The following is a 25,499-nucleotide window of genomic DNA, read 5'->3' on the forward strand; positions in this document are numbered from 1 at the left end:
GTAAATGATGATCAGATTATAACTGCTGTTTTCAAAGAAGTTTTGTAAAATAAAGAATGTTTAAAAAATAAAATTAATCTACACAGACAATATCTACTCTTCATATGTTTTACAACTAAACATCTATGTAAATAAAAATGTAAATGTTTGTTCATTAAAAAGCATGTTTCTCTGAAAGTTCTTGACCAATAGCTTTGAACTTTTGACACAAATTGCATCAAAATACTCACATGTTTTTATATTCTTACTGGAATTCCATCTTGCATATATGTAATATGTATTTAATAAAAGGGAAACGTTATAAAAATGTAAATGTCAGTTTGTTCAAAATTGTTAATCTCCAAAAGTTCTTGATCGACTGTGTTGAAATTTTGTCACAATGTTGAATTCTAATACAGGAGTGCTTTTAGGTACCTTCTCCTGCAAAACTTGCAGGACTAGCACTCCTGGAAGAAAGGATATTGCAGAGACATGGCTAAGCCACAGCCTAGGAGATGTTTCCGGAATGAAATTTTCACTCTGCAGCAGAGAGTGTGCTGATATGAAACTTCCTGGCAGATTAAAACTGCGTGCCAGACCAAGACTCGACCTCAACACCTTTACCTTTCGCTGGCAAGTGCTCTACCAAGAGTACTCAGATCCTGAATTCCTGGCTAGTTCAGCTGCATTGGTGATAACTGCACAATTTGGAGCCAGGGACATGACACCCTGTCCTCATTCCTCCACAACTTGGCCACCTTCATCCTCATTACTCAGTATCACACCAGACGGAACAATTTAAACACATCCTTTGCCAGGGTTTTGCCTAGATACCATCATGCTCAAAAATTAGGAACTTCTTCTAATAATTTCCGGGTATGCAGCCGGATCCCGTCGACATTCTGCCATGATATTTCGGCCCAGAGACGTCCGGCCATCATCAGGTGAGTACACAACTACTGAAGAGCCCAGGTGCAGTCGCGGTATTTATGCATAAATGCATTTCGGCATAAATACCGCGAATGCACCTGGGCTCTTCAGTAGTTGTGTACTCACCTGATGATGGCCGGACGTCTCTGGGCCGAAATATCGTGGCAGAATGTCGACGGGATCCGGCTGCATACCCGGAAATTATTAGAAGAAGAAATACGCCGGGAAAATTTCAGAAGTCATAGGAACTTCTTACCCACAACCCTTTCAGTCTCTCTCAGAGTACTGCTATGCTGCCAATGCAGTCTACAAAACATTCTGTCCATACATATGTCATATATATTCCCATCTCCTTCACAGAATACCCCAGTGCAGAACAAGTCTTTTTCACACCCTCATCCAGTCCCATCACAGTCATATACCCTGTAAGAGGAAGGGACATATGTGTAAGCAATCATTTCATATACCAACTTTGTTTTACCTTTTGCATATGCTTTTATGTAGGCCTGACCACCAATCAGTTGCCACCCAAATTAAGGCCACTGCCAACTGCGACCAAGGGCATGGGCAACTACCCAGGGGCAGAACACAATGCTCAACTTTATATGGTTGCCTCACAACTTGTGCCGTGTTGATCCTCTCCCAGTAGCAGATTCTCTGAATTATGTAAATGAGAATTGTCCTTATAACACATCCTTTGCTCCCGCAGACCTCTTGGCCTCCACATCCACTTGCCCGTTTCATACTCGCCTCCATCCCCGACTTCATGGCCTCCTCCTAACTTCAGCCCACTAATTTACACTCTAACTTTCTGTAATTGTAGTCATCGTTTTTTTCAATCTCTTCCCCTCAATCCACCTTTCCACCTAGTCATATCCACCATGCAACTTCCCTTCCTGCACCACAATAAACCACTGATGCCACATTCATATTTTGTTTCCTTGATGTCTTTCCTTACCAGCCCTCAGTCACCCCCTCCTCTATCTCCACACTATCACCTTTATTTTCCGATCCACACCATTTAATCCTTCATCCAATTCAGCTGTTAACACCAGAAAAATGTAGCTGTATTCTATCCAGGATCATATTTTAAAAAAGGAAATGTATCATATTAAAATAAGGAACGTGTTTCACATAATAGAAAAGTGAAGACTGTACAGGAGCATATTAGAAGTGTGAAAACAGTACAAGCACAGATGATAAAGTCAACTACTTAACTTGCAGAAAGCAAAGGGTTCTGCACATGTGATGAAAGCAAAAGAAAATATCAAATGGGATGAGGAAACAAGAAAAAAATGGCAGAGTGTCAAGCACAAAGAACAGAAACATGATATAATACGCAGAATTAAAACTACAATTTGAAAATTTCCTCGAGAAAATGTGAGAAAATACCATAGTAATATGACAAAAAATTTATTTAAAAGAATGACATGAAGAATACAAAACTCAGACCTATGTTTGACAAATAAAACATTTCATCAATTAAGATGACAAATGGCATAGTAACTAACAATAAACACAAAATTGCACAAGCATTCCATGGTGACTTATTTAAATGTTAGCATGGTTTGAGAGGTAAGTCACAAACAGATAACTGATCATGAAAATAATAACATCAGAGAAGCAATACAAGACGTGGGTATAAAGTATTTCACAGTACGAACAAACGAAAAGCGTGAGAGGATGGTGTAATATCATTATAAATGGTAAAAGCTGAAGGTAAAGCAATACAACAGAGGCATTGAATTTTAATGAAGCAAACGAATAAGTTGGCTTTAGAAATGGATATAGCACATTGGACTACTCGCAAGTCAAGCATGAAATGATAGAATAGGTGAATGAGATGAATAACAACTTTTTCTGGGATTCACAGATTCAGAAAAATCTTTGGAGTCAGTTAAACAGAATTGTACTAACAGTGCTTGAAAAACAAGGCACAGAGTCTTAGAATACTGAAGAATATGTGCATTAATGCTAAGCTTTCTGTAACACTTCATTAGGATAGTGAGAAATTCAGCACTTGAAAAGAGGAGACTGACACGGATATTCTAATGACACTAGAAACTATTTTCTTAAGTCTCAGAGCAACTTTTTATATGCTTACACTGAGCAAACCATGACTGAATGTGTGCTCATAAAATATATCTGAACCACCTTTATTTTGTTAAGAAGTTGCACTGTTTGCTGTTAGTGCAGATCAGCTGCTGCAACATATGAATAAACCTGATAGAGTCAGTTTGAAAGCAGGCTTGAAAATCACTTATAATAAAACTAACATCATGTGTAAGTACCACGATGAAAACAAATAATATAAGATAAAAATTACTTCGCAGTACCAGTTGATGAGTCGTCGTACTTTTGGTGGTTGAAAACATGGACTGTAGAGACAGGAAAGGTTATAAATAAAAGAGCAGATAAGGTAGGGACTTGTTTTTGTAAACTAAATGAGATTTTGAAAGGCAAATTTTCAAAAATGAAAATTCACAAATTGTGTGTATTATCACATCTCATGTTAGAAGTGAAACACGATTCGTAATCTAAAAACAATTACAAAACTGAGAGTTGTTCAGCGAGTGACGGAGAGATTCATATTGAGATCCCAAGAAAGAGAGGATCAAGAAACAAGGTGACATGGAAGATGTAATAATGAAAATGAAATGAAATTGACTTGTCAAAAGCTTTTGACATGGTGGACCATAAAATTCTGCTATCAAAGCTTGAAAGATATGGTATTCGAGGTCTGTTCAACAAGTGGATCAGTTACTTCCTGACTAATCATAAGCAGGCAGTGAGCATCAAGCACACAAATATTGAACTAAAAACTGTATCTAATCACTTATCGGACTATAAACAAATTAAATGTGGTGTACCCCAAGGATCAGTAATGGGACCCCTTCTGTTTCTTCTGTACATAAATGATCTAAGCTTAAATGTTGATGCACACAAAACAATCATATTTGCAGATGACACCACGATTCTACTAAAAGGTGACGACGATGAACAGTTACAGCAGACAGTAAACATGGTCACGAAATAACTTAGCAGCTGGGCACAGAGTAATCAGCTTGTAATAAACAGTAAGAAAACCATTGCTCCAAAATTCCACAAGGACATGTTTATCCCATCAGTCTCTATCAATGACAAACCAGTTGGTAACAATACTGAAACCAAATTCTTAGGACTTTGGCTGCAGAGTAACATCAGATGGAATAGGCATATTGAATATCTCAGTGCAGAACTGAGTAAAATATGTTACCTTCTTTGTTCATTAAAATCATGCTGTAGTGAGAAAACAGTATTGAATGCATATCATGCGTACTTTCATTCTCGTCTCAGATATGGGGTCACCTTCTGGGGAAACTCTAAAACAGCTAACCAAAAAAAAAAAGCCATTAGAATCTTGTTTGGGTGCAAGCCTAGAAACTCTTGTAAACCCCTGTTTAAGAAATCTGGTATTCCTCCATTACCATGTGTATACATTATGGAAACGCTTTTGTCCTTTAAATTAAATGTAATAGGCAAGGACTGGAGACTGCAAAAAAACTGTGATATACATGATCACTTTACCAGACAAAACAGAAACTTACATATGACTCAAATCAGCACAGCACTGTGCCAAAAAGGTACTTTTCACATGGGAGTTAAGCTTTATAACAAACTTCCTGAAAACATAAAAGCTATCACTGAGGTCAATACATTTGGAAAATCTCTAAAGTCATATTTACAGCATCACTGCTTTTACTCCATTGAAGAATATTTAAATTTATGAAATGTGTTATATAAATACTTACGTGTAAAGTGTATTACTGTACCTTAAATATGTATGCCTTGAAATGGCTTTCAGCCTGTATATTTATAACTTGACTTGTCCAATGTCTTATGCATAAGCTGCTATGTAGACAACAGGACCAATAAAAATACAATACAATATAATACATGGGCAGGACATGCATGTAAGTAAGTGGATGGAGGATGGACCCAGGACCCAGTAATGTAATGCTAAAGCTAAGGAGTTAATGGCACAGTGTCAATATTGATCAGATTTGGTACCTTCCACTTATATTCACTCAAAAGTAGTTTTTCACTGGATAACTTTTCCACTTCAGTGTACAGATTACAGCAGCAGTAGATGTGTATTTTGCAGACATGGAAGTGTGCTGAAGTGATGGAACCTTCTCTCTCGAAAAAGGATCACATTGAGAATAAGTTAAATTTTTAATCTAAGAAACCACATTTTTCTGTAATGTATTATTACTCCTGACTATTGACCAAATTTGTAATTGTCAATAATGTACAACAAAACTGATAACTTCTTGTTCTTGTCAGACATGTGTTACTGTGGTGTTTCATCACATTTAAAAGCAAACTGCGTTAATATTTCAGTAGTCACAATTATAAAAAGGGAAATAAAAAGGTGAATTCTGAGAACAAATATTAGACCTGATATTTGTTTTATCTGCTGAACTAATGTCTCCTTCTGTAGATGGGTATGAACACACTCAAAACCGCAAAATTTTGTACATGGCTGCACGTTCAGAGACCATGAATGCATTGGATCTGATAAAGAGATAGGCCCCATGAAAGGAATAGAGAAATATTTTTTGGAGTTAGACTCGATAACAGAAGTGCCTAGCATAGTAATTATTTTAGCAGTTTTCTTTTTGGGGACGTCTTATACTATGTTAGGTTTATACTCGTTAACTGCTATTGTTTTAAGTAAATTGATTTCGTTGTTGAACTTTTCTTTAGAAAGTGGGATGGAAATGGCTTGGTGAACGGCAGAATGAAAGAAGGCTTTTTTATGTGATTGTGGATGAGTAGAAGATGCAGGAACGATCTGGTCGGTATATGTTACTTTACGAAAAATACTCAAAGAAATTTTATTTGTTTCTATGGTAAGCATCAAGTCAAGGAAGTTTTATTGACGGGCCTCATTTTCAAATTCGATAGTGAAACAAATTTTCTCTTGAAGATCACTGAATAGGTTAAAGATACGATCAACACCGTCAGCGGGTCCTTTGTAGATGATTAGAATATCGTCAACGTATCTGGAATATGAAAGAATGCCTAGTGACGCAGATGGAAAACAATTAAAAAAATTTTCTTCTAGGGAGTTAATGAAAATATCAGCGAGGACACTAGCTAACGGATTTCACATAGCGAGACCGTCTGATTGCTGGTACAAATGTCCATTTGAAATAGTTGAACTTGACTACAACTGAGATGAGATTCATGAAGTCTGTGATTTGTTCATCTGAAATATCTTTTTTGAACCGACGTAAATTTTTTTCTACAATTCTAAGCGTTTCCTGTACGGGGACATTAGTATAAAGGTTTCTGATGTTGAAAGAAACTAACTAGGTGTCCGAACTGCATTCTAAATCTTTTATTTTTTGGATGAAGGTGTGACTATTTGGGACAGAAAAATTGTTCACAAAAACGAATGATTCTCTCTGAGTTTCATGTAGAAATTTGGCCAGATCATGGTATGCACTATTCATACTATTAGATATCGGGCAAATTGAATGATTAGGTTTGTGTATTTTAAATTGAGACCAAAGTTTTGGGGGCTGAGGGTTCATATTAATGAGCACTTTCTTCTGAAATGGTTTGAGTAGGAAATTTGCGTTGTTGATGGCTGTCCTGACCTTTTTTTGTAAAACTGGAGTCGGATCCTCGTGCAGTTCCGAAATATTATTTTAGTTAAAGAAATCTAATGTTTTTGAAATATATTCAGAGTTATAAGCAATAACTAAATAGCACCCTTTGTCTGACTTAGTAATTAGGGCTGCACATTCAGAGACAGTGAATAGTTACAATTGAAAGAAAACAGCCATCGGTCACAATTTTTAATGAATTAACCGGGTTTCAGCACTGCTAGGAGTGTCTTCCTCAGAATTTAAATCAAAGAATGGTCTATAAAATGGTCACAGAAATATGACTAAAAATGTATGATACAGAGCATAAGTACAGAATCATCGTGAAAGACTAGCAGTACTTATGTGTCATTTATAAAATAATAAATATGCCGAAAGGGCATTAGTCACAAAGATATTTAAGATAAAAAATTGTGATGGCAAGCCACTAAGAATGACTGTCAATCACCATTCATAATTCCTTAATAGTTCATAAACGAAAGGTTTATGTTTCAATATGTACATTGAACAGAATATAAGTTGTGACAGTTAAATATGATGTACTCAAATGTTCCTATATGACCAAAATGACATATGTAACAGTCTTTCCTGTTGAATCTGTACAGATAAACTGCACATGAGCCATGTCTCATGTAAGTAATATACCATGCCCTGCCTGAGGTTTTTCAGTCAAGGATGTTCACAAATAACGGGGAAAAGTTCTCTTTGGCCCCATTCACTGTTGTCGCCGGTACGCTGCCACACATTCACCTGTTCAGCAGTTGAGCCATGCTTGCTACTCTTTGTTCTGTGATATCTTGGGCTTCTGTGAAACCCCCTTAATGTAGCTAGTATGAGGCCATACATCATCTTTCCACAACATTTGCTGGGTAAGTCCTGAGGAGCAACCACAAAGCATTGGTTTGTATGATACCAAAACCCCTTTGAGGAGCACATTCCCTCTGTACAAATCCCCAGATTTGCCTATTCCACACACAGAAGCCTGTATGCCCAGACCCTTAACCACAATGTGGGCATGAAATTGCGATATGTCTTGAACATATGCAGCAGTAGCTTTCAGTTAGCTGTAGAGGTGCAGGCAATTTTGTGCACAATGTTGCTTGCTTAGTGTTTGGCAGTCTGTCTGAGTTGTGTGAAGTTACACCTTTCTTCCAGCTGGCCTCAGAGGTACCATGTGACTGTTGACCTCGTGATTAGATGTTTTCTAATTTAACTGTAATATTTCTAGGAAAAGACACTGACCTTTTAAGAGTATGTACACAGTTTCAAGTAGAGCTATAGTTCATATATTTTCTACATACCACTGAAGAATGTTGGAGAGAACCTTATTGCCATTACGTCCATCTCAGTTCTTGAGACCACCTACACCAGAGTGAAGATATTGTCAAAAAATCCTATCACCCGATTGACTTGGACATCTTCCAACAGGTACAAGATAGGGTTGATTGCCAAATCCCAAAATACTACCCTGCAAACTGACCCCTGCTGGCACACCTTATAATTTTTATTCCTCTTCTGACCATTCCACAGCTCTACCACTGCAATAATCAGTAAAGCTGTAGTACAGAAATTGGGTGTCTGTAGCTCTCACATACGCAGAAATAACTCTGGTCACCATGAATTGTCGAATGCTCCTAACTATGAAAATTAATATTGCAACTGCATGTTTTTTACTACATGCGTATTGTTTTGGTCTCATTCTTGACCACATCTTAAAAAATTTTCCAGTTCCTAAAATCAAACTGGCACTGATTATATCCATGGAGCTCCATGTGCAGCTGTAAACTGCCACAAGGGAGTCACTGGATCTTCACAAGTACAAGGGCTATTCAATAAAAATTGATCATACTTTTTTTTAGAACATACCTTTACTGCCCCTCATAATTTTGATGGTCCTTATCAAAACAGTCTCCTTCAGATATGACGCACTTGACCCAGTGTTTCTGTTAGTCTGCAAAAAATTACTGGAAACCACTTCTCAAAAAGTGCCTTCAGAATCACCTCCACAGCCTTCACTTTCTCTTCTGGTGATGAGAAATTGCTTCCACAAAGGTGTTTCTTCAGGTTACAGAAGGCTGTAGGAAGGGTGAGGGGTGCACTTCACACTGATTTTTGCAAGAAACTCAGTCAAAACATTTGCAGTATGCAGATGTGTATTATCTTGGTGCAGCATCCAGGACATCCCCAAAGTACTGTACAGTTATTGATGTATGTGTAAGTACAACATGCTGATAAATTATTCCACAAAAAGCAAAAAATAAGATTATCATAACTTTCCCAGCAGAAGCAACCAATCCTTTTCCTCACTGACCTTTACTGTTTGCTCTCTGGATCAAAATGATGTAGGCACTTTTCATCAACATTGATCATCAGCAGTGATCATCTTTGAAAGTAACTATGGATCTTCCTCTAACATTAACTTCAACTGCATGCACACCCACAAGCAAATGTCCTTTTTTTCCCAAGAATTAGTAGCCTTGGAACCCACCACACAAAAATGTGTCCCAAGTGTAAATTGTTTGTCGCCAACTGGTGAATGGCACCCAATGAAATTTCCAATATTCTAGAGAGTATTCATTGATCCTCTCTCACAACGAAGCAGTGGTGTCGATGTCCTCTTTTGCTGAACAGTAACTGGATTGTTGGGCCTACCTTCCTTTGAAATTGATCGTCTTCCCTCTTTCAACAATTTAAACTTTCTTTGAGCTATACTGTAGGGAAGAATATCCTCTCCGTAGGCTTCTGTAACAATGCATAGGCCTCAGCTGAAAATTTGTCGAGCTGAAAGCAGAATTTCAAAGTCACATATTGGTCACTGTGTGTCACTTCCGTTGCTATGATAGGAGATACTGAATATATCTCAGCTTGTCCACCTCTCACAGGTAGGAACTACACTATCCAATCACATTAATGTGATTCCCTATCAAAAGTCTGAATATGGTCCACACAGATAGATGCACACTTATGTTGATCCGCTGTGCCTTCCAGAATGATGAGATCACCCAAGGAATGCCACGAAAACATTCCCCAGACCATAATGCTCCCTGCTCCATCCCGAACCCGTCCATCGATTGCTGCAGGGTGTTTGATTTCAGACCATACATGCCAATGGGCATCTGTCTGATGGAGCACAAAACTTGATTCATCTGAAAAGCTCACCTGTTGCCATTCAGTGGACATCTAGTTGTGGTATCGGCACGTAAATTCCAGCCTTCATCGCTGATGAACAGCTGTCAGAATGGGTGGATGAACCAGGTGCCTGCTCCGGAGACCCGTACACGGCAACGTTCGCCAAACAGTCCTCGAGGAGGCACGACAGATAGCAGCACGTGAACAATTTAAAAACTTTGCCATTGTGGAAATGCTTCCACCCTTGGGCCAAAAGCCAATGATCGTGCCCTTCTGGATGTCAGATAAATTGCTCTGTTTCTGCATTACAATAACAACAACTGCACTATTTTCCGTGCCTCCCCTGTCAAGTTATACGTACCATCCACTGCTAGTGCTGCCACCCGCCACCTGTCAGTGGTTTTGCACACTGACATCGAACGTAGGCAGTGGTCACATTAATGTGACTGGACCGTGTAGAAGTAACAACAATGAAAGTAATACAGCGTATCTGTTACATGCTAACAGAACATTGTAAGATTCAATTACAGTGTGAGAAATTATGACCATAAAAATATAATGATCATTCTTTATTGAACAGCCCTCACATGGTAACCAGACAGATTGGCCTATAGCTTGTAGTATTTGTCTGACCTTCACCCCTGAACTTTTTGACTACTACAGTTTTCGCTAATTTCCGACTGGCAGGCACCTTGGCCATTTTTAATGAATCATTAAGCTGTCTGGTTAGGAATGAAATGATTTGCACTTTTATTTGTTTGAATGCCTCAGTTTAAATATTAATCGGTCCTGAAATCTTACAATTTTTTTAAATTTCTTTATGGCTATGGCTACTTCTTCCTCAGTAAACCGTGTAGTTAATAATTAGTGCATTCACTTTGTAACACATATCTAAGCTTTGAACACAGCTGATCTGCATCTAGACTGGCATTTGGGACGAGTTGAAAAATAGATATTCTGCTGACTGTCTCCACCTGTGGATCACCAATCTGTCTTCAGCCTTTATTGTGGGCAGAACGATTCAAGCTTCGATCTTCTTTGTAAGATCAGTAATTTGTACAGTTCATCCCTAAATATCAATCTTTAACCAATTTTGTCAGTAAGCTTTCCCACTGTGCTTGTTTGGGCTTTCCAAGCAATTCTTAGTATTAAGACTTCAGGTTTCTATATTATACCTGTTAGGCTACATCGATGGACCTTTGACTGCTCTCTTCTGGCATCACCTTGTATGCAGTGTAATATATGTCAACTCAGGTGGCCACAGAATATTCTTTAATGGTGAGATGGCAGTTTTGGGTGTGTGCATGTTGTATGTTTTGTATTATTTCTTACAGGGCCTGTGCACTTAGCTCTATACTAACACAGTGAACGGGTGATGTGGGCTACTGTATCACGTAGCTTGTTCCAATTTGCTTCTTAAAGATTTTTTATCATTAACTGTTAATGTAACTATATTGAGATCACTACTACGCAATCCAAAGCAGACGGTCTACATGGAAATTTTATTTATAACATATTTGTTACTGTCATTTGTACATTAGTAGGTGTTCCAGCTCTCCATGCTAGTCATGGATTGCCCTGGATAATTCATCAACAGGCGAATTTCTTGGACTGTGTCTAAAACCTTCTGCCCCCCCCCCCCCCCCTCGTCATCTGTGTGCCTGCTAAACCAGAGTGTGTTCTTTTTTATCATTTATCTCCATAGCTATCACAAATTTTGAGAGTGCACGTGTCACTTTCCTTGACATTTTTTAATATCTGTGGTCTGAATACTGTGCATATGTATTTGTGAGCATATCTGCTCGTTTGATCTTACAATACAAGACAAATATTCACTACACATTTCTAATGTTTTATTAATCATTACACTTCTTTTTTGAACTACAATAACTGCCTCAGGGCTAGCTTATCCAAGGAAATAACGAAAGTATGGAGGTGAGTATTAGTCGTCATGTGAAATACATTTCAATACAGTACTGGTGACAGGAGATGGAGCTCTAATTCAAGTCCTTGTAGGTGTGTGGACCTAAATGTTCTAATCTTTTTGAGTAGATCTGATGTGGTAGGTCACATAATTCTCTGATAACTACAGGCAGATTGTTTGTCACCAAGATTGGTCTACCCGCTGTGTAAGTTGAGACAAGTGATTGCAACTTTTCATACCTAGGTCTAGTTATGTATCTCAGTATGATTTGCATCATTCTTTCACCCTCTATCTTAATGAATATTATGTCATCATGTCTGTAAATCTGAGTTGATTTTAGTTTCTAAATATTCTCTGGTGTCTACATTTGCTGGTAAGATCACATCGCTTATTACAATATTCATTTCATCCATATTCATACATTTCATAAGAAAATATGTCTACTGTTCCTATTGGCACATTGCCTGTCTGTTGAGTTTGCTCTATAATTACACAGTGTGCGGGATATGCATTCCACTTAATTTATTAGTCAGCCTTCGTTCTGTCATACATTTCTATCAATGAGGCTGTAATACCCACATTAGTCAGTTGAGAATCTGGTTTTTTGCACAAGGCTATACCAACCCGGGTAGTGTTTCATTAGTTGTATAGGTTCAGCAAGATGGCAGAAGCAGACGTTTTCATACCATTGGATAATCACTGTATGCATTTTAATAGACAGTGAAAGTTGTGAAAAATATACCACAGTTCAGTGTGAATAGATTATACTTACCTGTTGAGAAATTATTGTCGACCTTCATAATTTCTGTAGGGAACGCCGTAGCCCCATGGCCACTGAGGTTACAAAACTGTCAAGTTGTTCCCTTCCATTTTCTTCTAATCATTATGGAGTTTTATTTACTGCTGGGAAATATCTGGGCAGGTTTCAGGAACTGAAGATGAATGGACTACGCAATGGCCAATGTCCTTCCTTCATCTGAGGCATGGGATGCTGGTGATTTGTTGGCTGGATCTAAGGATGGAAAGTAGCCCTCCCCAAATAGGGATCAGTTGTGAAGATTACTGCTCTGCTTGGAGAATGGGACTACATGGTAGTCGAGGCAGATACAGAAGGAATAGTAGGCACAGAATACCCTCTTTTTCTTCCTGTGATTGGTAGACCATTGGGACTGTCAAGAGGAGAAAGTGAGTGCTTTCTTAACCTCTGTACAGGATGTAAGCATTCTTATTTCTTCCAAACTTCAAAACTAATTAATCGGTCAAAACTATTATGCTCCTGTATTTTGTGTTGTTTGCAAAGAATTAGTAAGTCACTGAGTGGAGGGGACTACTTTCCACACAGTTAATGCAAACCAGTGGTTCTCCATGTGGTGCATTCCCTTGTAATGGTTGACCATAATCTCTACAAAATGAGTCATTTGCACATACAGATGCATTTTTAACATCACACATGGGTTTGACATCATGTCAAAAGACAGTTAGTTTCCTTTTTCTGGGTGCAACTCACCTCCAGTGTACCTCCTGCTATCTTTCAGACTTCTTTGGACAAGGGGAATGTTTCTAAATTAACCCGTATTTCTTCACCCATTTGTAGTGTAAGGCCACAATGACAAATTATTCCTTGCACCACAATGAGGGTCTTATTAGATGTAATTGTGACAAGGGATCACCAAGTATGTTAAACTGGAGCAGTGCCTCCAGATGAGTGGGAGATTGACTTTTTGATTAATATACCATCTACTTCTCATTTTATCTACTGAAGTGACTGCACTGAATTTTAATTCTATTTGTTCTACTATGAACGATGTTTCTGCATTCAGAAAGGGTCACTATCTCTTCTACTGTACTATAGTGCATATGCTTCTCCTGGTTTCTTAAACCAGTTTTCTTCCCACAGTGTAGCTAAGGAAGGAAGCAGTTTGGGATTATATCTCTCAGCATTGTACCGATTTCATCTGTAAGGCAAAACTGCTGCATGTGTACAGCCACCAGCTTGTGATGGTTGAGAATCTCTCCACTGTGTATTGCCTACCTTTGTGTCACTTAACAACCAGGGACTCCGCGCCCCCCCCCCCCCCCTCCTCATGGCATCCTGACAGGTAAATAGTACCCTGCCACAGAAACTGCTACATGACACAGGTAACCATCCCACGGAGTCCTAGAGTCCCCGATGCAATGGGCACTTTCTCCTCAGCACTGATGGAGAGTAGACAACTCAGGTATCGAAAGTGCAGTCACTAAGAAGTCAAGGGAACACTTAGCAACACCCCCCACCCACCCCTCACCCCCCTACACAGGAGGTTGGGTGCCACACTGGTATATGGCCACTTGTCCGTTATCACAGACAACAGGTGAATAACATGGAATTGCATGCCATGCAATTCATGCCACACTTAGTGACTTTCCCCATACAGCCTGCCCCATACAGCCTTTACAAAGAAAGTTGAGAATCGAACCCAGTAATAGCAACCAAAACCAATTTGCCAGAAATGATGGTAAGATTTAACCTAAATGACGAAAGCTAATGACAAAAATTCAAGTCCTTGTGCAAGCTCAGTGCACATCAAAGAAGTCAACATTATTGATGAGTCAGAGGAGAAGAATAAACAGAATCAGTGAGGGAGGGATGGGATGAGTTGTGGCATGAGGTAAGAGGAGAAGCTCCAATAACTCAAGGTCCCTGAGCTCACCATGGACATGTTCACAACAGCATACTCAGCCCCCAAAAAGCAAAATTAAACAATTGGTCATGTATTTTCTTTTTTTGTACTTTTTGGCAGCTGAAGATTACCTACACTGGATTTTAGAATTAGGGATCAGTTGACCGCATCCAAATACACCACTTACTGTATGAAAGATGTCTCAATTGTCTATGAAAATCTGTGTTCTCAAAAAGATCCATATTCATCTACATCAAGAAAGCAACTGACTGTTGAAGAAATAAAAGAAAAAACAGAGATGTAACAGATTAGTGGCCAGTGTGATTGGAGACTAATTGCACCAATGACAAAAAGTCTGTCATAGCGAGGAGGTTGTCGCAGTCTGGTCTTTGTGAAATCCTTCTAAATGGGTTACAGTTGAGCCCTGTGAGGGTGACTTAATTTAAGGGTTTTTGACTTTCTCAGAACAGCAAGCATTTTCCATCCACTGTTACAAAGAAACTTCTTAAGACTGCTGGCAGGAAGCAGCACCTTACATATTATGCTATGAAAATGGTGAGTGGTATCTATTAAATAATTCTAAAATATTAACTTTAAATAGTATTCGTGTTATTTTGTTGTGGAGATTACTGTAGAAGTTGCTGGGAATCAGATGGGAGAAATGTATGAACAATTAGTAGAGGTGCAATTTCCTGTCCAGTGGCTGGATAGTGATGTGCTACAAAACATTTATCAGTGTCAGTTTTAATTCTGCCCAGAATGGCTGCCCGCACCTGCCTCAGTACGGGCTGCCCGCGGCACCACTGGTGGTGGAGGCGCAGCTCGGCTTCGCGTAGACGCGCCGTGTCCTCGCGCCTGCGCAGCTCAAGCGCCGCCAGAGATGCCTCCTGCAGCTGAAGTGGTGGCCGCCCCCGGCCCCGCCCCCGCTCCCTGGCTGCCGCCGCACGCTCCGCATCCAGCTGCTGCCTCTCTGCCTCCAGCAGCTCGCGGAGGCGTTGCCTGCGCTGCTCCAGGCACGCACGCCGCTGCTTCTCCGCAGCCTCCTTCTGCAGCCGCTCCTGGCTGTGTGAGGAGACAACCTAGCTCCAAAGCATGTAGTGTACAGTCTCTCTAGATTATCTTAGTTTTCTTTTACATGTCAGATTCGTGACAACTTACCGTGACACGGAATGTATAAATGTGTCCACACGTAATGCTCATTTTCCCTGGGAAAATAAGGCTTCGTGATGGATATTTACGTAACTGAATGTTTTTCTAAGTTTAATCTACGACAAAGTTCAATATATACAACCAAACTATTTACGTACTACTAACTCAGAAATACATCTATGGGGTTCAACACACACTACACTTTTTATTGACTGCTACAAGACTTTAAGGTTTGCTGGTGACATTATAAATCTGCCACACTGCAAAGGACTTGAGAGCTCAGTTGAAAGAAATTGACAATGTCCTGAAAATATTTATTCTTCCTCTTCCTTTTTGTCATCTTTCTTCTGACTGGTTTGATGCCGCCCGCCATGAATTCCATTCTTGCACCAACCTCTTCACCTCAGAGTAGCAACTGATAACCTACATTCTCAATTATTTACCATATGTATTCCACCCTGTGTTTTCCTCTACTGTTCTCTCTAGTACCATCAAAGTTATTCCCTAATGTCTTAACAGATGTCTTATCATCCTGTCCCTTCTTCTTGTCAGCATTTTCCACAGATTCCTTTCGTCGCCGATTCTGCAGAGAACCACTTCCTTCCCTACCTTATCAGCCCATCTAATCTTCGACATTGTTTATAAGATTATCAATAAGGGGTAACAGAGTGTATTAAAATTTAATCGGATAATGCTGGGGTAATTTACATTAAGGAGACAAAAGTTGTTGGATACCTATTAATATGGCGTCAAACTTCCCTTTCCCAGTGTAGTGTAAGAACTTTAATAAGTGGTGTGGACTCAACAAGTCCCTGGAAGTCTCCTGCAGAAATAGTGAGCCATGCTGCCTCTAATAGCCATCGATAATCATGTTAAGTGTTGCCGTTCAGGATTTTGTGCACAAAGTGACCTCTAGATTTTGTCTCATAAATTTTTAGCGGGACCCGTGTTAGGTGATGTCGGTGGCCAACTATTAGCTCAAAATGTCCAGAATGTTCTTTAAACAAATCACGAACAATTATGGCCCAGTGCTATGGCACACTGTTGTTCAGGGACATGAAGTCCATGATGGCTGCAAATGGTCCCCAAGTAACCGATCATAATCATTTCCAGTCAATGATTTGTTTTGTTTGGCCAGAGGAACCAGTCCATTCCATGCAAACACGGCCCACACCATTATGGAGCCACCAACAGCTTACACAGTGCCTTGTTGACAACCTGGATCCATGGCTTTGTGGAGTCTGCACCACATTCAAACCATACCATCATTTCTTACCAACTTAAATTGAGGCTCATCTGACCAGACCACAGTTTTCTAGAGTCCAATCGATATGCTCACGAGCCCAGGAGAGGCTCCGGAGGTGGTGCTGTGCTGTTAGTAAAGGCACTCGTGTCGGTCGTCTGCTGCCATATCCAATTACCAATTAAAGCCAAATTTCGCTGCACTGCCTTAACGGATACACTTGTTGTATGTCCCACATTGATTTCTGCTGTTATTTCGTGCAGTGCTGCTCGTCTGTCAGCACTGACAACTCTATGCAAATACGCAAATACCGCCGCTCTCAGTGATTGAGTGAAACTCGACCACTGCATTGTCTGTAGTGAGAGGTAATGCCTGAAATTTGGTTTTCTCGGTATACTCTTGACACTATGGATTTCTGAATACTGAATTGCCTACGATTTCCAAAGCAGAATGTCCCATGTGTCCAGCTCCAATTATCATTCTGCATTCAGAGTCTGTTAATTCCCATTGTGTGGCCATAACCACGCCATAAACCCTTCCACGTTGATCATCTGAGTACAAATGACAGCTCTGCCAAAGCACTGCCGTTTCATACCTCGTGTATGCGACACTGCCGCAATCTATATACAGGGTGTTACAAAAAGGTACAGCCAAACTTTCAGGAAACATTCCTCACACAAAGAAAGAAAATATGTTATGTGGCCATGTGTCCGGGAATGCTTACTTTCCATGTTGGAGCTCATTTTATTACTTCTCTTCAAATCACATTAATCATGGAATGGAAACACACAGCAACAGAACTTACCAGCGTGACTTCAAACATTTTGTTACAGGAAATGTTCAAAATTTCCTCCGTTAGCGAGGATACGTGCATCCACCCTCTGCCGCATGGAATCCCTGATGCGCTGATGCGGCCCTGGAGAATGGCGTATTGTATCACAGCCGTCCACAATACGAGCACGAAGAGTCTCTACATTTGGTACCGGGGTTGCGTAGACAAGAGCTTTCAAATGCCCCCATAAATGAAAGTCAAAAGGGTTGATGTCAGGAGAGCGTGGAGGCCACGGAATTGGTCCGCCTCTACCAATCCATCGGTCACCAATTCTGTTGTTGAGAAGCGTACAAACACTTCGACTGAAATGTGCAGGAGCTCCATCGTGCATGAACCACATGTTGTGTCGTACTTGTAAAGGCACATGTTCTAGCAGCACAGGTAGAGTATCCCGTATGAAATCATGATAACGTGCTCCATTGAGCGTAGGTGGAAGAACATGGGACCCAATCGAGACATCACCAACAATGCCTGCCCAAACGTTCACACAAAATCTGTGTTGATGAAGTGATTGCACAATTGCGTGCGGATTCTCGTCAGCCCACACATGTTGATTGTGAAAATGTACAATTTGATCATGTTGGAATGAAGCCTCATCCGTAAAGAGAACATTTGCACTGAAATAAGGATTGACACATTGTTGGATGAACCATTCGCAGAAGTGTACCCGTGGAGGCCAATCTGCTGCTGATAGTGCCTGCACACGCTGTACATGGTACGGAAACAACTGGTTCTCCCGCAGCACTCTCCATACAGTGACATGGTCAACGTTACCTTGTACAGCAGCAACTTCTCTGACGCTGACATTAGGGTTATTGTCAACTGCACGAAGAATTGCCTCGTCCATTGCATGTGTCCTCGTCGTTCTAGGTCTTCCCCAGTCGCGAGTCATAGGCTGGAATGTTCCGTGCTCCATAAGACGCCGATCAATTGCTTCGAACGTCTTCCTGTCGGGACACCTTCGTTCTGGAAATCTGTCTCGATACAAACATACTGCACCACGGCTATTGCCCCGTGCTAATTCATACATCAAATGGGCATCTGCCAACAGCGCATTTGTAAACATTGCACTGACTGCAAAACTACGTTCGTGATGAACAGTAACCTGCTGATGTTATGTACTGATGTGCCTGATGCTAGTACTGTAGAGCAATGAGTCGCATGTCAACACAAGCACTGAAGTCAACATTACCTTCCTTCAATTGGGCCAACTGGCGGTGAATCGAGGAAGTACAGTACATACTGACGAAACTAAAATGAGCTCTAACGTGGAAATTAAGCGTTTCCGAACACATGTCCACATAACATCTTTTCTTTATTTGTGTGTGAGGAATGTTTCCTGAAAGTTTGGCCGTACCTTTTTGTAACACCCTGTATATGGGTATAGCTATCCCCTGACTTTTGTCATATCAGTGTATTAGGAAATGAGACACTGTAATGCCTCATTTCCTGGCCATGCCTGTGTGCCCTTGCTTTGTCTATTGCCTACAAAAGGGTCACGTTCTGAGGGAAGGAGGCTTTCTGCAAACTGGAGCTGATTGGACGGTCTTTCTGCAATGCTCCTAAGTGGATTGTGGTCGGATCCTACAGGGCTGCCTTAGACAGTGAGTAATTTTTCCAACATTCGATGCAGGAAAGGTTCTGAAGTGTCCTGCCAGATGGCAGCACCTTAAAGAAGCGTTGTGAGAAGCAGCAGGAAATAGCTAACGAGAATGCCTGCATTTCGTTCCTGATTGTGGTTTGCTCAAAGATGCATACGTACAATAATTTCGCACAGAGGATTTTGGAGCTCGCAAAATAAAGAGTCCGTGGGAACTGGGCATGAAGCGACAAGTTTTGGGCAGTCTGGGGTGCTATTTGTGTTCCGAGTTTGCAATCACTTCACAAGCCTGGAGTTAGTGACCTTTCGTGATCGACGAGGTTTCGTTTCCGGTACGGAAAGCCTACAAAGCATTTGAAACTACGTTCCCTTGCACGGCCAACGAATTTTGCCCACACACTTCCCCGTTCTTCGCAATGAACGTCGCAGATTACTGAACGCAGACATGCTGGGTAAGAAAAGGCTTCAGAGAACAGGGATGATGCGATAGCCAGCTGGAAGTGGTGTCAGATAAAAGTGACGGACTTGGCTAGGGTTAGCTGACATCAATAAACGCAGTTTGTTTCCATGGAAATATGAATGCGGTCTTTTTGTGTGAATTTTTCCATACTGACTTTGAGCTGCGTTCCGAATTTTTCCGTACTGGCTTTGAACTGTTTCCGGTTTCGTTGTTATGGTGATACCCACCGAGGATTGCTAGTCACCAGATCGAGGCGGTCTACTGAACTGTACGTGGAGAACGTATTCGAGTCGAGTGCTCTCGAAGACTTTCCTGGACGTGGCGGCTACATAGCTACAGGGCTTTCGAGCACTGGCTACGGACTTGCGTGTCGCGGATGAAAGCCACGGCGGCGACCCTCGTGAGGCTGACTCCACGTGTGCGAGCAGTGCAGTCAGCTGACGCGGGGGCGCCGGAGCAGGGCGTCGCGCGGCGCACACCGCCAGCGGCTGCGTGCTGAGCGCGGAGGCTGCTAACCGAAGGGGCGCAGGTTCGATTCCCGTCCGCGTCTTTGATTTTCTCCGTTCGTGGACAGGGCGTTGTGTTTCCCTTACCTTCATGCCGTCATAAATGCCACGAAAATCGCTTGCATAGTGCCAATGACACGTCTAAGACTATGTTAACTTCATATAAGGACACGGCTCGACACTGATGAATATTCTGAATTGTCGAATGACACTGCTGTATCTTCTTTCCACTGTTGAGATGGCTGTGTGGGCACATCTGTGGATACTGTCCGCCACGGCGAGTATGGTTTCAACGCTGACAGTAGCAGACGAGGTTTGCTCTTTGATCCGCAAAACAACTGAACTTGTCTGAATTAGTGGGGATATTTAATGCAAGAAAGGCGTTTCTGAAAAAGGGAAATTTGTTAATATCGAATATAAATATTAACTGTTACGAAATAATTTCCTATGATCTTTATCTGGACCGCAGCCTTATACGTCGGTTAAACGTAGACGATAAGCAGTTCAGACAAGAATAGGATCTTTTGAGGTGTGGTGCTACAGAAAACTGGGTTTATCATATAAATATCTAACTACCTAAGACCGAGCGAGGTGGCGCAGTGGTTAGACACTGGACTCGCATTCGGAAGGACGACGGTTCAATCCCGCGTCCGGCCATCCTGATTTAGGTTTTCCGTGATTTCCCTAAATCACTCCAGGCAAATGCCGGGATGGTTCCTCTGAAAGGGCACGGCCGACTTCCTTCCCCATCCTTCCCTAATCCGATGAGACCGATGACCACGCTGTCTGGTCTCCTTCCCCAAACCAACCAACCTAACTACCTAAGAGATACTCACTGAAACTGAGCAGAAAGAACTTTATTCCACAATACGTTTAAAGGAGGGGATAGGTTTATGGGACATAAAATGGAGAAGTCAGCTAGTAAAATGAAGTCAGTTGACAGCCCTCTCGGCGATTAGGAGGCAAATTTCGTGACACCTGAGAGAGAAGGCCTGAAGAACCTGGTTCCCGAGCATGGGCACAGCAATCTGACTGACGCATTTGCAGAGTTCAGGGGGAATGGTCGGATTTAGTGACTGTCGAGCGATCTCGTGTCCGTAGGCAGAAAGCCTCATATTGGATCGCCGGGATAGTAGCTAGCGGCAGGTGGGGCCGGATAGGCCTACAAGTGATTTGCTTCCTGAGGTTTAATCGAATTCAATTTGTTTCTGTGGAACATAGAAGTGTGGCGTCTTTCTGTGTCGTTTGAACGTTCGTTGCTGGGAGCGGCGTATAAACTATTAACGCTGTACATTTTTCGATCGAGAGGTCCGATCTCTGAATGTTTCTGAAAGTAGTTATATTGCTCCAGGAGATTTATTAGCAGTGGAGGTAATGCCGAACTACTGAACATTTTAACAATGTCTCGAAGTGAGGTTGGTGATCCGTATTTAAAACTGGTTTTAATAGGGCACAGGATTAATTCCGATCCGCCAATGAACGTTTCCAAGTAAATCTGCAGAGTGTGTGGATTCCGGCCGCCAGGAAGCTCAAAGGAAGAGATAAAAGGAACGCTCGAGGTGGGTCGACAACGTTACAAAACACGGATGAGCAGCGTGTATGCGTATATCCGGAAGTACGAATTTTTGGGAACATCCATCGCTTCCAGATTTGGTAGCCGGTAGCTTCCGCCTATTCGCACACGAAAAGAAATTTGTAGCTGATAGACTTCAAGAAGAATATAATAATTCTATTTCCAAAGAAAGCAGGTGTTGACAGATGTGAAAATTACCGAACTGTCAGTTTAATAAGTCACGGTTGCAAAATACTAACGCGAATTCTTTACAAACGAATGGAAAAACTAGTAGAAGCCGACCTCCGGGAAGATCAGTTTGGATTCCGTAGAAATATCGGAACACGTGAGGCAATACTGACCCTACGACTTATCTTAGAAGCTAGATTAAGGAAAGGCAAACCTACGTTTCTAGCATTTGTAGACTTAGAGAAAGCTTTTGACAATGTTGACTGGAATACTCTCTTTCAAATTCTGAACGTGGCAGGGATGAAATACAAGGAGCGAAAGGCTATTTACAATTTGTACAGCAACCAGATGGCAGTTATAAGAGTCGAGGGGCATGAAAGGGAAGCAGTGGTTAGGAAGAGAGTGAGACAGGGTTGAAGCCTATCCCCGATGTTGTTCAGTCTGTATATTGAGCAAGCAGTAAAGGAAACAAAAGAAAAGTACGGAGTAGGTATTAAAATCCATGGAGAAGAAATAAAAACTTTGAGGTTCGCCGATGACATTGTAATTCTGTCAGAGACAGCAAAGGACTTGGAAGAGCAGTTGAACGGAATGGACAGTGTCGTGAAAGGAGGGTATAAGATGAACATCAACAAAAGCAAAACGAAGATAATGGAATGTAGTCGAATTAAATCGAGTGATGCTGAGGGAATTAGATTAGGAAATGAGACACTTAAATTAGTAAAGGAGTTTTGCTATTTGGGGAGCAAAATAACTGACGATGGTAGAAGTAGCGAGGATATAAAATGTAGACTGGCAATGGCAAGGAAAGCCTTTCTGAAGAAGAGAAACTTGTTAACATCGAGTATTGATTTAAGTGTTAGGAAGTCGTTTCTGAAAGTATTTGTATGGAGTGTAGCCATGTATGGAAGTGAAACATGGACAATAAATAGTTTGGACAAGGAGAGAATAGAAGCTTTCGAAATGTGGTGCTACAGAAGAATGCTGAAGATTAGATGGGTAGATCACATAACTAATGAGGAAGTATTGCATAGGATTGGGGAGAAGAGGAGTTTGTGGCACAACTTGAGTAGAAGAAGGGATCGGTTGGTAGGACATGTTCTGAGGCATCAAGGAATCACCAATTTAGTATTGGAGGGCAGTGTGGAGGGTAAAAATCGTAGAGGGAGACCAAGAGATGAATACACTAAGCAGATTCAGAAGGATGTAGGTTGCAGTAGGTACTAGGAGATGAAGAAGCTTGCACAGGATAGAGTAGCATGGAGAGCTGCATCAAACCAGTCTCAGTACTGACGACAACAACAACAACAGATATTTCAGTTCAAATGGAGAGGTTAGTGCGGCCTCAGCCGTGGGCGCACCTGGCCTGGTAGTACTGCGGCGACGCCCAGTTGTTGTACTGGGTCATCTGGCGGTCCCAGTCGCAGAAGTAGCTGCGCACGCCGTCCCAGTGCCGCAGGCGGTCGTCTTCCGCGTTGCGCTTGCGCGCCAGCGCCTCCTCCTGGCGCTGCAGCCTGCGACCGGAGGGCGGCCGCGCCGTCGTCGCGCCCTCGAACAGGCTCATCCCCCACCCTGCAACACAAGACGCCGGGTCAGCGGTCAGGTGACAGCTGCAAGAGTCACAGCTGTCGCCGCGACTCCAGAAAAATCTCTAATACTCCTTTGCTTCCTCTTCGCGACATTCGTCAGATAGTTCACTATATTCGTGTACTTCTATGGTTCTATACCTTTTTGCAATCAAGTGCCCCTTTCTACATCTACACGACTACGCTGCAATGCATAACTAAGAGCCTGGCAGAGGGTCCATCCCACTTTTTCACCATTCCACCCTCGAACAGCACGTGGGAAAAATGAACACTCAAATCTTCCCTTGCGAGCTCTGATTTATTTTATCAAAATAATCATTTCCTCCTATTTGGGTGGGCGTCAAGAAATATTTTCGCTTTCGGGGCAAACAACTGAAGATTGAAATTTCGTGAGAAGGTCACGCTGCAACTAAAAACGCCTTTCTTTTAGTGATCACTGTGCTGGCGTAATCTGGCGCCAGCACACCATGCAGCACAGAGGTTGCGAGAAGATCGACAGAAGCCAAAAACAGACTCGCAGGAAACGCGCCGCCAACGCCGTCTCGGCCGCCAGTATTTGGATCGCCGCCGCGTCCCAGTTAGTTTTCCAGTCTGCCATCCAGTGAGTCACCGATACATCAGTCGCAGCCCAGTCACTTGCAGTCGCAGACAGTCCTAGACACCACATAGCGACCCGAGTAGTGTACATAGTGGACTTTGTACTTCACCAGCAATGAGGCTAACGTGGACTATCACACAGAGCTTGTACCACAACGACTATAAACTTTCCATCCTTATGAATAAAGAACCCTGCTAATATAGGAGCGCAGTTTGTGTTATTGAAAGAGGTTACCAGCCACCAAACAACATCCTCTCCCTGCTTCCCATGGTACAGCTCTACAGGGAAAACGTGACGACATAAAAATTACCACCCCAATTACCCGGGTGAAACATATCCATGACACTCTCTCCCCATTTTGCGATAGTATAAAATGAGCTGCTCTTCTTTGTACTTATTCGATGTCGTTTTTCGATGTCCTCGGTCGCCCATACCAGATGCGCATCCCACACTGAACGCCAGTACTCTAGCAGCGGACGTACAAGTGTGGTGTAAGACAGTCGCTTCAGTAGGTCTGTTATATTTTCTAAGTGTCCTGCCAATAAATCGCAGTCTTTTGTTTGCTTTCCCCACAAAATTGTCTATGAGATCGTTCCTGTTTATGTTATCGCCAACTGTAATCTCTAGGTACTTAGTCGAATTTACAGCCTTTGGATGTATTTGATTTATCGTGTAACCGAAATTTAGTGGATTCTCTTTAGTACACATGTGGATGACTCCACACTTTTCATTATTTAGAGTCAATTGCATGATTGCAATTTTTTCCCACGTAGATATCTTGGATAAATTGTTTTCAAATATTTTTTTTTATCTTCTGATCTTTTAGTAAACGGAAAACGACAGCATCACCTCCAAACAACCTAAGACGGCTGCTCAGATTGTCTCCTAATTCGTTTATTTAGACAAGGAGCAGCAGAGGACCTATAACACTACCTTGAGGAACGCCAGAAAACACGTCTGTTTTACTCGATGACTTGCCGTCAATTACTCTGACCTCCCTGACAGGAAATCACGAATCCAGTCGCATAACTGAGACAATACTCCACACGCCACTAATTTGATTTGAAGCCGCTTCTGGGGATGGTATCACAAGCCTTCTGGAAATCTAGAAATATGGAATCAGTGCGAGCACTAATTACTTCGTGAGAATAAAGAGCTAGTTGTGTCTGACAAGTACGATTAGGGTGACCATATTTTCTTTGGACAAAAGTGAGACTTTCATACATTTTCATGGCCAAAAAGTGGGACAATTTTTGTTTCTCGTTAAATATCACTTTTAATGCTAACATTTCTTCTTCCTCTGCATTTATAGCCTTCACTGATATTTCTGTCTGTGTGTGTGTGTGTGTGTGTGTGTGTGTGTGTGTGTGTATACAAAACCAAACAAAGAATGGAAAGACTGGAAAGAAGTACATTTCAAGTTTTCAGAAATCTGCTATTAAGAAATGTAACATTTATAACACAGAATGTAGAAAGACATACAGTAACAATAACTACAAAAAAAG

At 41.5% G+C, this 25,499-nt stretch overlaps 1 protein-coding gene across 3 annotated transcripts in view; it reads right to left on the minus strand.

Moving 5' to 3' along the window:
- LOC124544869 (trichoplein keratin filament-binding protein) overlaps window positions 1-25,499 on the minus strand; it is a 754,849-nt gene that overhangs the window by 107,131 nt on the left and 622,219 nt on the right. For all 3 annotated transcript variants that reach the window (XM_047123585.1, XM_047123583.1, XM_047123584.1), the window contains 2 exons: window positions 23,172-23,382; window positions 15,053-15,341 (listed from right to left, as the gene is read on the minus strand). In XM_047123585.1, coding sequence (XP_046979541.1) covers window positions 15,053-15,341; window positions 23,172-23,374 — 492 coding nt within the window. In that variant the 5' untranslated portion in view covers window positions 23,375-23,382. The remainder of the gene's footprint in view (window positions 1-15,052; window positions 15,342-23,171; window positions 23,383-25,499) is intronic.

Source organism: Schistocerca americana, chromosome 8 (genome assembly GCF_021461395.2).
Source record: "Schistocerca americana isolate TAMUIC-IGC-003095 chromosome 8, iqSchAmer2.1, whole genome shotgun sequence".
In the NCBI taxonomy this organism is placed as follows: Eukaryota; Metazoa; Arthropoda; class Insecta; order Orthoptera; family Acrididae; genus Schistocerca; species Schistocerca americana.